Source organism: Porcisia hertigi, chromosome 23 (genome assembly GCF_017918235.1).
Source record: "Porcisia hertigi strain C119 chromosome 23, whole genome shotgun sequence".
Lineage (NCBI taxonomy): Eukaryota > Euglenozoa > Kinetoplastea > Trypanosomatida > Trypanosomatidae > Porcisia > Porcisia hertigi.
In genome coordinates this window covers 149807-166443 of record NC_090582.1, presented here as the reverse complement: position 1 = coordinate 166443, position 16637 = coordinate 149807, and the positions used below count along the sequence as shown (strand labels likewise).

Here is a 16637-nt window from a genome sequence, read left to right as displayed (position 1 = left end):
GCGTAGAGATGGTATCCTACATAATAGGGAGCAGATTGTGAAGTGCTGAACCAAAGGGCTTGGGCGGTCGAAGGGAAAGTAGTGTAGGGGCCATGTTGGTGTAGCTGCCATCGGTGTAGTCCAGGAGACGTGCCGCTCGTGCGCACGCACATTTGACTCGACGGGCTCAAAGGTGCCGCCGCCTTTCCTTTTTTTCCCTCAAGTATTCCTGACTAGACAGAGGATACGAAGGGACAGCAGGGTCCAATGGCGGCCAATCTCCGAAGCGCCCCCCCCCCCCCATCCACACACACACACGATACGTACGACTACGTAAGACACACGAGGGGGATCACAACGGTGCAGAAAAATCAGTGAGGCTGTAAGCTCAACAGTGCGAAAAGTCATATGAGAGCAGTCACACACACACACACACACACAAACACCCGCAGCACTCCCACGACACCCGTTACTCCCCACCTTTTCCCTCTCCATCGACACGAAATGAATTCAGGCAGTTCCTCTTTGACTCGTCCATGTTTTCCGCGTCACTGCTGCCACCGCCACCACCGCCGCCGCCGCCGCCACTGCTGCTGCTGCTACTGCTGCGTGGGGGTGGAAATAGCGAGACATAATGACGGTGGCGCGCCTGCTGCTGCTCCGGAACCGTGCGGAGGGCACCTGTATCGACGCCAAGCTGCTCTGCCAGCGGCAAAAAGGTCGCTGACATGACATCTACAGTGTGCTGGAGCATTGGTAGCAGCGCGACGCTTTCTTCATGCTGTTCGAGGATCTCCAGTGTATCCACGGTGTTGGACTGCAGTTGGCTCAGTGCCTGATGAAGCTTATGAAGTCCGTGAAGCAGAAACAAAAACACATCTTCAAGGTTGCGGATGGGCAGCTGTGTGAATGAGAGTATGCTCTCTGTGACAGCCACCGCTGTCTCCGCGGCCAGGGCATCACCCATGTCCCCTTCAGTTGCTCGGGGTTCCTCGGTGTGCCGCGCGGCGGCATCGGAGAAGCGGCCTACAACATTTTGGAGTTGGTCGCGAAATGCACCCAACATCTCCGATGTCATGGACACCGATTCTTGTGTCTGTTCCTCCAGCAGCGTGAGTCGTTCATCGAGCTTCTCAAAGAGGGAATGCAGCTCCGCCACAGAAGCGACGGGGAGAATCAGAGGAAGGCCTGCCGAATGCTGTGTGGACTCTCCCACTTCGCCCTTCTGTGCCACAGCATATGTTTCTTCCGCCGGCACTGGCGACGCGGCTGGTTGTAGGGCTGTCGCGAGGCTTTCCATGCGCTCGCGCGCTTCCTTTGCGGCTGCCATGTGCCTTCCGAAAGAGTCAACGTCTGCGCGTGTGGCAGCCACATCGTCGCGCAAACTTGTCAGCTGTTCCTCGATGGCTTTGTGTTCCTTCTGCTCCTGGTTCATTTTCTTGAGCAGGTCTTGTGCCCGTTGCGCAGCCTCCGCCTCGTGCGTGGCGTTATACTCTTCCAGTCGCGCTTGCAAGTGCTTGTGGTGGTCCTCGACGGCGCGGAGCCGTAGCTGAACCAGGTCCAGCTGCGTCGACTGGTTCGACTCCACCACCTCGACAACGTCATGCACATACTTCTGCAACGTCGGTAGCTGCTGCCGCTGAAGCGACTGGAGTGCACTGTACTGATCGGCAAGTGTTGCCAGCTCAAGGGAGGTGCGATCTGTTGCTCGCTTGAGTTCGACCAGTTCCCTCGTGACTCTGGCGAGCTCCTGCGCAGTGAGGTTCCGAAGGAGTACTTCGAGGTCATCCTGACGCTTGCGCTGCTCCTCCAGGGCTACCTGAAGGCTACCGACGGCATTGAGCGCCTCCTCTCTGGCGGCAACTCCATCTGCAGCCCCCGCAGGGTGCACCTCTGTGTTGGAAGAAGGAGCGGCAGCAGACGCTTGGTCGGCAAGGCGCAGATCGCTGAGCCCGGCAATTATCTGCTTTGAGTCCTGCATCCATGTATGCAGCGCCTCCAGCGCCTTCGCTTGTGTCGCTAGTTGCGCCCGCATGCCATCTATAGCAGCTGTGTTGTCAGGTGTCAAGGCCAGGTGTTCTTGCAGGCGAATCGCAAGACGTTGAAGAGACGGCTTGTCGGTCGAGAGGTGCGAGACAAGTTCTAGTGGGGAGAGTGACTGTTCCAATTGACGCGTTGTGCGCGTTGCGTGAGCGTCTATCGACGCTTCCGTCTCCGAACATTTCTTCGACAGTGTCCTCAACTGCAGCTCCGTTTCACGCTTGAGCTCTTCGTGCTGCCTTCGCCAGTCATCTGACGTGGCTTGCACGCGATCCTGGAGCCCTTCTAGACGCGCCGCAATCGCGGCTGTTGCGTCTGCAACAATATGCGGCACTTTGGCGGAGACCCCTTCCACTGATCCAACGCGGTCATCAAGAGCCTCAAGCCTGCCAAGTAGCCCCTGCAGAGTGCGCTGGTAGTCCTCGAAAACTGACACCTCGGCGGCGGTGCTGGAGAGTGGCATCGCCAGCGCAGAGGCGCTGTCCACATCTGCAGGCCGCTCGCGCGCGTGCGTCGGCGTCACCACGCTCAACGCTGTATGCTGTTGCTGTCCTTGGATATGGCGCACGCGGTCCATCAATTGTTGATGCTGGTCCTCCGCGGTGCGCCGCTGCAGAGTTTGCTGTGTTCGTAGTTCCTCATACAGCTCCTTTTGGTGAACGAGGCGCTGCTCGAGCACCTCACGGGTGTGTCGGGCGCGTTCCTCGTGGTACTGCCTCGCTTCCATGAGCTGCTGCATCCAGTTGCTGTTCAGTCGTGCCCGGTCCTCTTCCACCGCTTGCAGCTTGCGCTGCGCTGCCTCGATGTCCTGCTGCACCCGGCTCAGAGGAAGTACACATGCTTGCTGGACAACTGACTGCAGCGCCTCGTGCTTGACCCGGGCATCCTCCACCGCGCGTGGCAAGGTCGCCTCAGCCGCAGCGAGCGCCGTTTCCACTCGCTTGAGGCGCTCCTCCGCGGACTCCCCTGCCACGCGGGCACGCTGCAGCGCTTCCTGGTGTTCGGCTAGTGTCTGCTGCAACTGTCGAAGCTGTGTATCGGTTTGCTGCTGACGTTCTCGGTGTAACTTCTGCGTGCGGTCCTCCAGCGCCTGCACATGGGCTTCCCAGACATCCGCCAGTTCCGTCTTTGCGTGTCGCGTTGCCTCTGAGACGCGGGACTGGACGCTGCTCAGGTCTGCCCTCACCTGCTGTATGTCACGCGTGACAGTCTCCCACTGCTTTTCCTGCTGCGTTACTGCGGAGTGCGTGTTTTCCGCATGGGTCTCGAGTGCGGCAAGGCGCATGGAGGCGTTCCGCCGCCAGGTATCGGCGTTGTCGAGGTTTTCTTGCGCCATAGTGTGCATCTTGCGCACCTCATCGTCAAGGGCTTGCTGCAGCTGTGTCTGCAACAAAGCGGTTACCTGCTCACGTGACATCCACCCGCTGCCGCCACCTCTATGTGTTTCCTCAAGGTGCTCGTTCATCGCCAGTAGCCCAGCGGCTTCAGACTTTCTTTGTACCACACCAGAAAGGGATTTGCGCTCCTCTAATAGGCGGTCTACGTGCACCTCCACGTCAGCACGGCACTGCCGCAGTTGACTTTGCATTCCACTCAGTTGGTCATCCACACGGCTTTCCAGGAGCGCAATACGTTCTTGCCCCTGCCGCTCTGCCACCTGTGCTTGCAACTTGTGGATATGCGAGGATAATCGCTGCTCCGTTTCACGGCATTGCTGTTGAGCTTGCTGAGCCAAGGCTTCGCTCGCTGATGCGGAGCGCAGGGCCTTCTCGACATCAGCACGAGTGCTTGACTCCAAAGCAGAAAGCCGCAACTTGAGCAAGTCCTCTGTGCTATCGCGAGCGGCTTCCCGTGCCAGCGCGCGCACCTGCGTCAGCTCAGCGCCTACTTCAGACTTGACCAGTTCGCGTAAAGTGCCGGTCAAGCGGGTCTGCCGGTCCTCTGAGTGCTGCTGCTGTCGAGCGAAGCCGGCCTCGAGCGCTTCTACACGGGCGACTAGTGAGGTCGCTTCACCAGCGGTAAACGGCATTTTATGCGGAAGTCCAAAGCCGGTGTTGGCGATTGTGGAGGGCGCCATACTCGATTTCGTTGGTGGACCCGATTCGACAGACAGGGACGTGTAGTACGCACCATCAGCGGGTGTCACTCCTCCGTTCGCTACGCTCTTGCGTAAGCCGTCCGTCCTGCCCTCGAAGCCAAGTCGTCCCTCCAACGCGTGTACGGATTTCTTAAGCGTGCCGTTCTCTGTCTGCAGCTGCGTGATGAGACTTCGCATCTCGGCGATCTCTGCAGTGGTGCGAAAAGCCAGCTCTCGGACGCTGTCGGCCCGCTTCGCCTTTTCAAGCTCCAGCTCCAACAGCACGCCGCGCACCTGCGCATTGAGTAGCTGCAGCGGCGAAGATGATAGTAAAGACGGCCGCCGAATGGGAGTTGAGTCGTCGAGCGACGAGTGCGCTGGTGGGGAGGGGCCGGTCACGCGTTCAGCGTGGTAACGGAGGTGCTGTGGCAAGGGCGGTGGCAGACTCAAATCCTGATCGAGCAGGTCTAGCGCGGGCTGATCGTCGCCTCGTTTTGGCGATGGACCGAGATAGTCGTCCATCTTTCGCCTCGCGCGATCATAATTGGCACGGCGGTGCTGCAGCTGCTCGAGCGCTGCCGCCCCCGCCACTGTGGAGCGCAGCGTCCGGTCTAAAGAGGATTGCCACGTGGCGTTCATGGTGGTGGTGGTGGTGATGAGTGTGGGGAAGGGGAGAGGAACACAGGGATGCGTAAAGGCAGACGCCTCAATCACCCCCTAAACTCAAAAAAGAAAAGCTGTGCGTGTGCGTCAGTAGATGAGGCACAAGAGGGCAGGTGACGCACCAAAAATTGTTAAAGTCAGATTAGTCCCTGGAGCTGTGTGATGTTTTACGAGGCACGTGTGCCCGTCACGGCACTCATGAAAGGGGCAAGGGCAGGGCAGGGCAGGGCAGAGAGAGAGGAGGAGGGGGGGATGATTATCTCTATGATCAAAGAGGACGGGAGATGTGTGAGTGGAGAGCGGGTGTGTGAAGCTTAGACGTCTTCATGTGCGTCTCTGTAGCGCACGTGGAATGGATTGGAGGGTCTATTGAATACAAAGTGCCACAGCTGGTGCTGACGCTGCTTCGGCGCTTTTATGGATATAACATATATATGTATGTATATAGATGTATATATATATATATATATGATGGTATATGTGTTTGGATGTATATATTTTTTGTGATGTATATGTTTGTTTGTGGTTCAACACCGTTCTTGGTGGAAATACACACACCCACATATATATATATATGTATATATTTGAGACCCTGGAAGCGACTGTGCACATGTGTACGTAAGGGGGGGGGGGGAAGGCGGGAGGACAGGAAGAGCGTGGGAGTGCATTCGGTGTTCTCATGTGAGCATCATGGCCACCTCTCTCTCTCTCACAAAAGAGAGGTGACCACGCAAGGTACCAGGGCACCGCAAACGCGAGGGAGGAGTAATCAAGAGTCTGGTGCAGTATTAGAGCAGGAACCCCACTGAGCCATTTGTGCACAATCGCAATGCAGTGTCTACTCGTGCAGCGGCTGATGGCCTGCGCGGTAGCTGTTCAAGATCGAGAGAGAGAGGAGGTGAGCGATAGATTGCTCGTTCTGTTATCGTTCTCTATGGTTGACCAGCAGGTATAGAGAGCAGCAGGGTGGAGTGGGGTGGGGGATATAAGGTTCTGATCACAACATGAAGATGTCTGCTTCGCTGTCAGCAGCATCAGTGGTGCTTTGTGAGAGTGCAGCACCGCCGCCATCACTGCTGACTTTTTTTGCTTCTGCAGGTGGTTTCAATGGGGATATACGCGCCCACTCCGCCACTTGTGCGGGATCTCGACAAACTGGTGCGTCCTGCACTGGTGCAGGCGTCGAGGTGGCGCTCTCTCCCAATAACCGAACCATGTGAGCCGACACGTTTTGCTGCGATGTTTCTGCGATGGCATTAGGTGCAGCGGGCGCGGGCTTGCCCGCTGTTGACGCTTCCGAATGCCGATCACCATCCAAGCGAGAGTGCTTACCCAGTCTGTTCATCAGAAATGCATGCACATGCCCTAAATCCTCCCGTAGCCGCTCGACGTGATGAGTCAGGAGCTGTTGTGTCTCTGTGAGTTGTTGCCAGCAGAGAAGCTGACGCTCTTGTAGCGCAACCAATGTCTGACACCATTCGAACGGTGGTGACCCCCGTTGGTGGGGTAGTGATGGTGGCAGCGGTGGCAAGGGGTGCAGGGCAGGATTCCAACGACCTGCCGTACGCGTTGTCGATCCCGCCCCTGCAGCCGTACGGCTGTCCTCAGTGTCGTATTGAGATGGCTGAGACTGCTGGACAAGCGGACCGACGACGCGACGAGCCTCGTCACTATGTTGCGTTCCTCCAAGCGTGTCACTGGTGTTCACCGTGGTGCTCAGATGGAGGTGGCTACGTCGCAGGGCAGGTGGTGGTGCGTACGAGAAGCGCGCATACCGGGCCTTCTGGCGCGCCACCGTCGCGATCGCTGGACAAATCGCTGCGCCAGAGGTCAGGATGGTGTGTTCCTTCGGCTGCAGCTGCTGTGTCGCGGCAAACGTGTAGGAGTGGGACGATTGTGTCAGCGGTACCACTGAGTTTGTCATGGGCGGTTCAGCAGTTCGACTTCTTTGACTCTGGTGACCTTTTTCTTGCACCCATGACATGGGTGGCGAGGGGGAGCGACCCACCCCGTAGGCAGCGAGAGCGGATCGGCTGAAGAAACGAGAGTGCTGCATACCATGATCGCCTCGCCACCACCGGGAGGAGAGAGGGGGGGGTCTCGAGTAGTGAAGAAGTACGCGTACACAGGAGAAGGCACCGAGGGCAGTCACTAACAATGATTGGGTGATTGTGTAGGGACTGTGTTCACCACTACGCACGTGTGAGTGAGTGTGTGTGTGTCTGTGTGTCTGTGTGCATATATGTATATATATATGTAATATATATTACATCGCGGCGGGGAAGAGGAACGTCAGATCACAGGAGGGCATCAAAAGGGGGAGTGAAGGTCGGCGAAATGACGCGAGAGAAATTCCGCTGGGCATCTTTTTTTTTGTGGGTGATTTCTCATGCATGTCTCTACAGACTGCAGGTCTGTCCGGTGCCCCTTTGCCATCAATCAAGTTGTACATGCACCCAGATACACTCCGAGAGAACGAGTCAGTGCGTGAGGTGATGGGCACAGCCGTTGACGCTTTTGCTGTTGTTGTTGTTTTTCAGCACCTTTGGCATATAGTCCCCTCTTTTCGCTTTTTTTTGCATTCACGTGTATGCGCAACCTTCAACGCGCGCCTGCTGCTTCGGCACCACCACCTCCTGCGTCTGTACCGTCGACCACATCACAAAGACAGCCCACAAGCCTATAGACGGGCGGTGGTGCAGACATTGTCGCCCGTGTGGCGACTTAGAGTGCCGTTGAGACTATTCCACTTGCATTCCAAGGCCTTCAGAGGAGAGAACCGAGGCACCGCTATGGGGTGGAGTGAGGGGTGCGGAGAGGGCCAGCACGGGACAGAATCGCAGCAAGTGTGTGTGTGTGTGTGTGTGTGTGTGTGTGTGTCTGGGGTGGGGGGGGGGGGGGGGGCGGGGGGAGTTGAATAAACAACCCCAAAACATCGAAGAGGGCGCTCGGATGACGACGACTGTAAACCTTATGCGCAGACAAACGAATAAAGGATGTACCACATCATCAGGCATTCATGGAAACACGTAACCACTCAACCACAAAATCACAGTCTTGAGTATCACGGCACGTACAAAACCTCTCGATGCTCGCGTGTCTCCTTTCACTCCCACACAGCGCAAGGAGTGAGTTGTCACGTGTGTGTATATGCACATCCCACCACGCACCCCCTCCCCTCCCCAAATCTCTGTGTTGCACCACGACTGAGCCCTGGAGTAATCCAAGGGGAAAACCGTATCTGCCATGCAACGGGGGGAAGGGGGGATGCTGGGCCACTCTCAAGTCAGAGGCTTCTGAGACCCCGCGCCCGCCACGTTTGGGGGTGGGGGTCGTGAGGTGCGATGGGGGAGCCCAAAGCACTCTCGCCATGTCCCCTGGCACCTGCGCCTCATCACACCGCCTGGTAAGCTGCAGGGCTCGTCGCCAGCCTCGCACACGTGTACGCTTCGGGGTGGAGCCGTGTGAGGCTTCCTCTCGCTTCGCTCACGTGTGCACACGCTCCTTCAGATTGGTGCGTCTTGAGCCGCGTTGCAGGGCCACACGGCTGTCCGCAAAGACGGAGTGGGAGGAGGGGAGGGAGTGAGAAAAGGGGGGGTATCCGTACATATCCACTGCATAAAAGTGTGAGTAATCAAACACCGCAAGACAATTGAAACAAAGGAATAGATGGTCCTTGTGCACGGTGGGGAGTGGCCGGGGTGGGGGAGAGGGAGGAGGCAGTGAAAAGAATGGGGGTGACGCCTGAAAGGGGGTGGAAAGATGAGGACCTTCACGTCTCTCTTCCTCACTCAGCCGCGCCCGACCACTGGCATCAGTGCGTGACTCTCCACCGCCGTGGGAAATGTCAGCCATCCGGTGCACTCGCTCTCGTGATCGCGGATGTAGAACCGGCTCTTCTGGATGTCCACTCGAAAGACGGCGCTGTACGGTTTGTTGCCCCAGGGGTGGAAGTAGCGGTTCTGATCCGCAACGTAGACGAGGTTGCGATCTAGGTCAACGGCAGTGATGACGCCAATGTGCCCCCATGGACTGCCACAGCTTGCCGGGTAGACAATCAAGCTGTCGGCCACCGGCGGGACCAATGAACCTTGTTTTATAAATTTGGTCGGTACTTTTTCCCACGCGTCTTTGTTCTCTCGCGGCCCAGGTCGCACCTCTTCTGCAGCAACCTCGCAAGCTTCCCGTCGTTGCTGCAGTGAACTCGGTGGTACGTCTTCCTTGAGTCGATAGACGTGCGTGCAACTTGAAAAGCAGTACGCACAGTCGCGTTCCGGCAGCAGCAGCCGGTGCGTGATCCAGAGCCACCGCCTAGCGAACTCAACGCACTGCCATTTGTATCCCATGAAGAAACCTTCACAGTAGTTCTTTGTTTTTGTCCATGTCCGAGAGGTGCCATTGCTGTATGCGGGCACGCCTTGCTGGGTGTACCCACAGACGTCGTGCAGGCCAACAGCGCAAGTCCGACTGTTGTCGCTGCCTGTTGCAAGAGATGTGCTCATTTGTCCTGCGCAGGGGGGTTCGTTGAAGCCGAGCGCTGTCCTTACTTCATTACACAGAGCACATCCCATCTGGCCACTAGAGATTGATCGGAGGGGAGTTTACAGTTGCACAGAGGGATGCGGTTGTGTGTATGTCTCTATTGCTTCGACACTCTAGCCCCAGAGCATATACTCAGAGGGTGGAGTCGGGGGGGGGGGGGGGGGGCGACAAGGGGCCACACGGTTGATTCAAAGGAGCGGCGGCGTGTCACTTCTACCCAGCTGAACAGAAGCAATTAGAAGAGAGGGGGTGAGGGAGAGAGGTGAGCGGGATGCGCGTGTGTGCGTGTGTGAATGGTTGACGGCAGACGATTGCGATAATCAGTAATGTTTGTACTTGCCGGCAAAAAAAAAAGAAAACACATAACACATTTGATGAGAGGGCCCCCCTTCCGCCGCTGAACCACACGTTTGATGATGCGTTTGGCGCTTTTTGTTTTTGCGAGCGTGTGTGCCTATTATGTACGCATTGATATATATAAATATATAAATATAAATATATCTATGTATATATATGGAAAGAGGGGAGGAGAGGGGGGGGGTAGGAGGATGTCAGTACAAGGAGGCATGGACTGGAGACGTGGACTGGAGTCGAGATATTCTGCGATGCATAACTTGCCGTCTGGAGAAGGTGGACATGCAGGGGGCTCATCGCTTTTATCCACTGGCATGTTGCCGAGCAAAAACATAAGTTTTCGATTGGGAGAAAAAAGAGACAGGGGAGGAGGAGGGGGGGGGGCTAGGATTAGAAACGGTGAACACATCTGTGCCAAGCAGTGACCGGCCCCCCTCTCTCTTCTCTTTAATCACCAACAGACGTATGATGGCCTTGATTCCGGTACATGGGGCAGAGAAAAGTCTTTTCTTCTGCCATCCCCTCCCCTCCCTGCCCCACCCCGCTCACGGCTTCCGTTGTAAAAATTTGCACTCTCACGTAAGAACGGCAAACGTGGACCAACCCTCGTCAGAAATACAGATGCGAAAGAAAAAAGAGTGACATGACATGAAACACGCGAGCGGGCACATACGTGTGGAAGACATTGACATCTCAGGGGTGATTGAGTGCCTGCACCTATTCACCTTCCGCATGACAATGACAACGACAAACGGCTACCCCCCTCTCCAAAAAAAAAAGGTTTAGTGGCGATTGCAGACAAGCATTCCATAGACGCACACAAACGCACACATATATACGCAACATATACAGCTATGCCGCGTGTATATTGGTGAAGACCTGACACACACACACACACACACACACTACGAGATTAGCCCCCCCCCCAAGGCTCATCGCGTGGTGTGAAACAACAGTACACGTGCCCTTCCAATAATGTTTGATTCTCTCACGTGAGCACCACCCATTACGCCCTGCATTCTATTCCTCCCGCTCCCTTTTTTTTTGTGCCCAGGTTGCCTCACGCGATGATTCAGACGCCTCCATTTTGTAGACACTGAATGAGGGAGGGGGGAGGGGGGGGGGCGCTGGGCGAGTGAGTACGGTGCGTGCACATCTGCCGGCATTCGTGAACAAGAACAGTGGTAAGAAGGAGGAGGAAGGTGTGTGTGTGTGTGTGTGTGCGAGGGGATGTATAGATGAGATAAATATATACTTACATCCTTTGGAAAAAAAAAAGAAACGAAGGAGAGACGCGGGGAAGACCAAAGGGATGAAAAAACCCTGCGAATGAAAGAAAAAAAAATCCCTCGCCCTATTACACACAGGCAGACAGACGAGAGAGAAACGAGAAAAAAAAAGAAGTGTCAACACCCAAACCGCAGTAGCCGCGCGTATGCGTGTTATTTTTTTTTTGTTCGGTCATTCTTTTTATTTCGTAGGGGGAGGGAGGAGGAGGGTTGGTCAAATAACCAAGGTCCGAGCAGCAGCGATTCACTTTTGCACACGCGCATATATATATATATTGCGAGGCGCGGCGACCAGGGTTAAAAAAGCTTAAGCTGACTGGGTTAAGTAGCAGAGGGGGGGAACAAATGGAGATGGGGGGGGGGGGAGGGGGAGTAGTGGTGGTGCTGGAGGAGGAGGGCGTGCGGGGAGCGAGGGGGCAGAACTGTTTCCAGCACCACCACTACTCTTTACCCACGCACAACCAAACAAACTTCCCTATTTTTGTTTTTCATGCTCTTCGCACCTCATTTTTCCCCTTTCCTCTTCCTCCGTAACAGAGTAGCAGCCCCCCCCCTGTGCTCCTCTCCTCTCCTCTCCTCGTCCGCCCCGCCCCGTCTTCCTCCTTGTAGAAAAGTGAAGCTGAAAAAGAGAGCAAGAGTAATAACAGGTCGAAATAAGAAAGGAGGGAGGGAGGGGGGCGGGGGCAGGCGAGGAGAGGCCGGTGTGTGTGTGCGTGTGAGTGTGTGCGCTTATAGAAAGAGACACACACACGCACACACACACGCACACAATCAATAGATAAATCAATAAATTTATATAAAGTGAGGGCATCGCTGTTGTTCAGCCCAGCAGGCGCTCCCCTCGTTTTAGATGCCGCGCAGGACCGAAGAGATCGGCTTATTGCGTAACCTCCGAAGAGACGCTGTAGGGCCAACTACGGCAGCCATAAGTACAATACCAAAAATAACGAGTGTCAGTGCGAATGGGAAGTTAATTCGGAGCGGGATGACTAAAATCCGGCACACAACAATGGCCACGGTTATGCCAACCGTGGTGCCCACCGTCAGTCCGAACACAAATGCGGAGAGAACAATGCAGAGGGCCTCGTAGACGGTGCTGCGCATGAGCTGAGCAGTGCGGAAACCGAGCGAGCGCAGAACACCAAACGTCCACGAGTTGAGCTCCACGTTTGAGATGAACGTGACCCACATCATGAAAGCGCACAGAATGATGCAAATGACAGAGGTGAAGTAAAGGAGGAGCATTATTAGGTTCTGTATAGTCTTGAGCTGCTCGACTGTCATCTCGGTGTCGGTTGTTGTGTGCGCCAGCGCGTTTGTGTGCACCTGCAGGGCGTTCACGAACTCCTCGCGTTCTTCTTTGGTGATGCCTTTACGGAGTTTCACGTATAGCACAGCCTGGCGCACCTCCAGGATGGCGTCTTCCCCCATGGAGGCCGTCGGATCGTCTAGAAAATCGAAGGATACGGGGTTGAGCATGGCCTCAAAGTACTCGGTTGGGATCAGTATAGTGCCGCTGGTGAAGAGGACCGGTAGCGAGGAGATGGCGAAGAAGCCGGAAACGCGGTTCATGAGGGCGCGTGACTCGAGGTAGAAGGTGGTGGACGCTTTCCTTTTGTCCTTCTGGGTGTAGGAGAAGCGCAGCTGGGCAGCGGAATCCACACTGAGCCCCATTTCTTCCTGTGCGGCAGAGGAGATGATCATCGGAATCACGTACGACTGCTTCAAGGTCAGATTCGGTATTTTCGCCCATGAGGGGAAGCCAGTGACAATAATTTGATTAGACTGGTCTATGCTATGCCTTGGCGGGTGCTCGTACATGCTGCGAATGACGTCGCGTTGGCCGATGGTGTTGAGGGGATACTCGTAGTTATCGTTGTAGGTGTTGACCATGTTAAAATCGGGGTAGGTTGAGTCCATGAAGAATTCCGTCACCGCCCGCACGCCGATAGTACGGAATTCGCCGACGATGTTTCCCACCTGCGTGTTGGAGGCGATCTGCGGGTACTCATGCAGTGCGAAGGAGGTGTAGGCCCAGTGCGTGGCGAAGCGTTTTCCTTCCGTTTTCATGAACTCGTCAAGGGCCTTCTGGTCCAGCGGATTCCTGATGGCGCTCGACGTCACGGTCACCGGCGCACCGGTCATCAGTTGCGCCAACTCAGCGGATACGGTGGAGAGTGTGCTGAATGTAATGCCGGACGCAACCACGCACGCCACGCTAATCAGGAACATCATGTACGCCTTGGAGTTTCGGTCATGGTGACTGCGAAGGTTCTTCTGGATGACTGTCCACAGTCGTATCTCGCGGCCCCAAAGAAGCAAGTACAGCACGAGCGTCTCCATCGGCTCCTGGACAACGTACGTTACCATGCACAGGCCGGCAATCATGGAGATGAGCACAAAGTCGAAGAGGATAAAAAACATCATCATATCGGAAAACACCAGGCTCATAGGCACGAGATAGTAAACCAGAAAGCCCAATACGACCAGGAAGGTGCTGACGAGGACCTGCGACATGCTGAGGCCCATCTCCTCCAACCGAATCATCCTCACGTACACCTCGTTGCTGGTCTGGCGGTAGACATCCAACGCGTCACGCAGGCCTCTGCCCAATGCCCTCTTCACCGGACCGTAAGTGGCCGCAAGCGGCAGCAGTAGCCCCATTAGAGTGCCAATGACAATCGCTGCGGTCGGCATTTCCGCGAAGCGAGGCGGGGCCTTAGTGAAGTTTGAGAGGACCACCTCCAACACCGCATTCACAGCGAACGCGAGTGACAACCCGCTCGCTATACCAGGCAGTGTGAAGGCGAGCGTCTGCATCACGAGAATCCCAATAATCTGTATGCGTGGCATGCCCTGCGCGCGCATCATGGCCAGCTCAAACTGCCGCTCCTCGGCGTTGATCTGCAGCAGCGTGAACAAAAGGATGGCTCCGAGCAACACAGTGCCGACCACCACCGTCACGAAGGCCGAGGTCGCCAGCACGCGGAACATGTCCATTGTTTCCATGACAACTTCTACTGGATACAGCACTTCACCTTGAAAGTCCACACCGATCGCCTCCATAATCTTGTTGGTTTTCTCCGTTAGCATCCGCCCCCGTGACTTTGTGTCTGCGTAATACATGTCGTACCGCCCCTGTAGCATCACAATCACCATCATCGCATAATCCTGGATGTTGACCGGAGGGAAAGAGGAGGAGGAGAGGTTGAGCAGATCGGCTACGGTTGGGAAGTGATAGTTTGGTGGCAAGCTTATGATCGGCGGACCCAGCAGGCAGCTTTGGTCCACCAGAGCCGTCAGAAGTTCCCGGCAATCCATAACGACAATGTTGCCGAGAGCGCTCGAGTACTTGCCATCTGGCGACTCCACCGCGTCCACCATAGTCGCCCCCATCCTCAGCGACGCAAGATCAAGCAAGGGTATCGAGTCCTCTTGAATATTGTTGAGAGCAAAAAAGGCCGTTCGGTAAAAGGAGAGCGCGTCTGTCACCTCGGCGGGGCGTGTGAGGTTCAGGGAGAGGGCATCGTTTCCAAGGAACTCACGGAGAATGGATGCGCTGAGACTGAGCGCAACACGTTGGCCCTTGTTGCTGGAAACACCGATGTAGTTGGCGGCAGAGTTGGAAATATGAGCTTCACTGTAGCCAATTTCGCGGTGCTTCCACCCGCGCCCAATGTTAGCCTGTTTCTCCAGCTCAGAGTTGATGAGCAGAACGTTGACTAAGGTAGTGCGGGCTGCACGACCTTTACCCGCTGAGGCGTGTGCTCCTTCTCGAAGGGCCTCCATCGAGTCCAAGTCGGCGCGAATAAGCCAGCGTGGCGCGGAGGAGATGACCGTGTGCACCCCAGAAAGGGAATGGTTCAGCTCTGTGTAGTTCAGCAGCTGTACCCTGCCGTGGCCGTGGAGTACAATGTCCATCTCGCCCACTGTCAGTTCAGCGAGGCGCAGCAGGATATACGGGGCCTTCCAGATTTCCGTGATGAGAACCACCGAGAAAAACACGAGCAACATCACTGCAATGATGCCGATGATGATGTTGCGCGGTCGTTGAAAGACTTCTGCGCCCGTGTACGCCAAGCTCAACCTCAGTGTCTTGAGCAAACGGGTGCCCTCACTGGCACCCTCAAGATTATCCACAGAGAGCTCGATGTTCATACTGTCGATGGTGCCTCTCCGGGGGCTGCACACCAGGATAGAAACGTGCTGGTGTTGATATATACACATATACCGTGTTCCCCCCCCCCCTTCCTGCTGGACCCTCCCCCCCCTCCTTTTTTTTATGTGTGGGTGTGGGTTTGGTGTCTCCTTTATAGTGAGCGGTGCAGGTTTTTTTTTTTTCAAGCAAGGGGGGGGAGGGATGATCAAAGGAGACGGGAGCCACACTTAGTGGAACGTGAAGCGCAGCGATGGGCGCAAAAAAAAAAAAAAAAGAGGTAGTCCCCCCCCCCCCCTTGATGAGGCTCGCGTGTGCTGTTTTGCGAGGCAGAGAGGGAATGGGGGAGCAGAAGAAGGGGTACTCCTACGAATGCGAAAGACAGACAGGGGTTAACAAGAGCAATAAAAACTAGAGAGGGGTGATACGAGATGGGAAAGAAGAATATCCAAGAAAAAACAGAGGAAGGAGGGGGTTCAAAGCTGGAAGGATGATAATCCCAGATTATGAAATTGGCTTTCGGATGTGGGCGGAAGAGAGAGGTGTGTGGCTATGTGGTGGTGGTGGTGGTGGTGGCGGGGGGGGGGGATGGAGAGGGGGAGAGAAGAGGGAAAAAAAAGAGCAGTACGCCGAAGGGCTACACCGTACACACGACCCACTTGCCCTTCGGGTGGAACACAAACAACGGGAGGGTAGCACAATGACTCGACAAAAATAAGGGGGTGGCACGCACAACGTCAAAACATCCAATATACAAGCAGCAATAGATGAACAGGGGTAGAAAAGAGGCGCCCTTTTTCACAGGAGCGCACATGTGCAGGGTTGATGCACAGTCACCCCGATTCACACACACACACACACACACACACACACACTGTGCGATCAAAACAGAAGCAGAAACGTTGACAAGTTGAAAAATACACAAGCACACACACACACACACGCACAGAAGATATAAAAGCCAAAAAGACGGGGAAGCAGAAGTAAAACAAAAAGCAAACGAAGAATAAAAACCAACAACCAGACGGATGTGTGACTCTTTTTCCCCTCAAAATAATAATAATAATATATTCTCTTATCTCTTGCCAAACAAATGGCGCCTCGCGTAAGTCCGTACTTTATTGTCTCCTCTCTAGCAATTGCACCTCAGCCTTGTATGTGTGCGTGTGTAGGGGGAAGAGGAGAGGGGGGAGGGGGGGGGGCGGCACTAGAGACAGATCAACGAACAGACAGACACGTTCGAAGCCACAAATTCAAGAGGATCGAAAAGGGCTATGGGTGAATATGAGCAAGTGCCGCGAGTGGAGAGGGAGAGGGCGGATGCGTTACTTGCGCCTGTTGTTTGTGGCTGATTTTATGAATGATGGGTATTAGAATCTCGAGGCAGAAAAAGAGGTGGGGGTGATGTTTGGTGGGTGGAGAGAGATGCGCAAAAGAAAGGCTGCACGACAGCGGCAGCGGTACCCGCCCCGCCCCGCCCCGCTCCTTTTGAGCATCATCACCAGGCTCAGTTTATATCGATGAAGATATACTAAAG

General features: G+C 55.3%; 4 protein-coding genes across 4 annotated transcripts; all 4 read right to left on the bottom strand.

Moving 5' to 3' along the window:
* Window positions 1-448: 448 nt before the first annotated feature.
* On the bottom strand, window positions 449-4735 carry JKF63_04811 (uncharacterized protein; the record flags this gene model as incomplete). Its single annotated transcript, XM_067900785.1, has 1 exon — window positions 449-4735. One exon carries the CDS (start codon window positions 4733-4735, stop codon window positions 449-451), a length of 4287 nt encoding a protein of 1428 aa, XP_067756985.1.
* A 1021-nt stretch (window positions 4736-5756) lies between these two features.
* Window positions 5757-6743, bottom strand: JKF63_04810 (uncharacterized protein; the record flags this gene model as incomplete). Its single annotated transcript, XM_067900784.1, has 1 exon — window positions 5757-6743. The coding sequence occupies one exon, from the start codon at window positions 6741-6743 to the stop codon at window positions 5757-5759; it is 987 nt and encodes a 328-aa protein (XP_067756984.1).
* Window positions 6744-8550: 1807 nt separating this feature from the next.
* On the bottom strand, window positions 8551-9261 carry JKF63_04809 (uncharacterized protein; the record flags this gene model as incomplete). The annotated part of the gene is made up of 1 exon (XM_067900783.1): window positions 8551-9261. The coding sequence occupies one exon, from the start codon at window positions 9259-9261 to the stop codon at window positions 8551-8553; it is 711 nt and encodes a 236-aa protein (XP_067756983.1).
* A 2529-nt stretch (window positions 9262-11790) lies between these two features.
* On the bottom strand, window positions 11791-15102 carry JKF63_04808 (uncharacterized protein; the record flags this gene model as incomplete). The annotated part of the gene is made up of 1 exon (XM_067900782.1): window positions 11791-15102. The coding sequence occupies one exon, from the start codon at window positions 15100-15102 to the stop codon at window positions 11791-11793; it is 3312 nt and encodes a 1103-aa protein (XP_067756982.1).
* Window positions 15103-16637: the final 1535 nt, after the last annotated feature.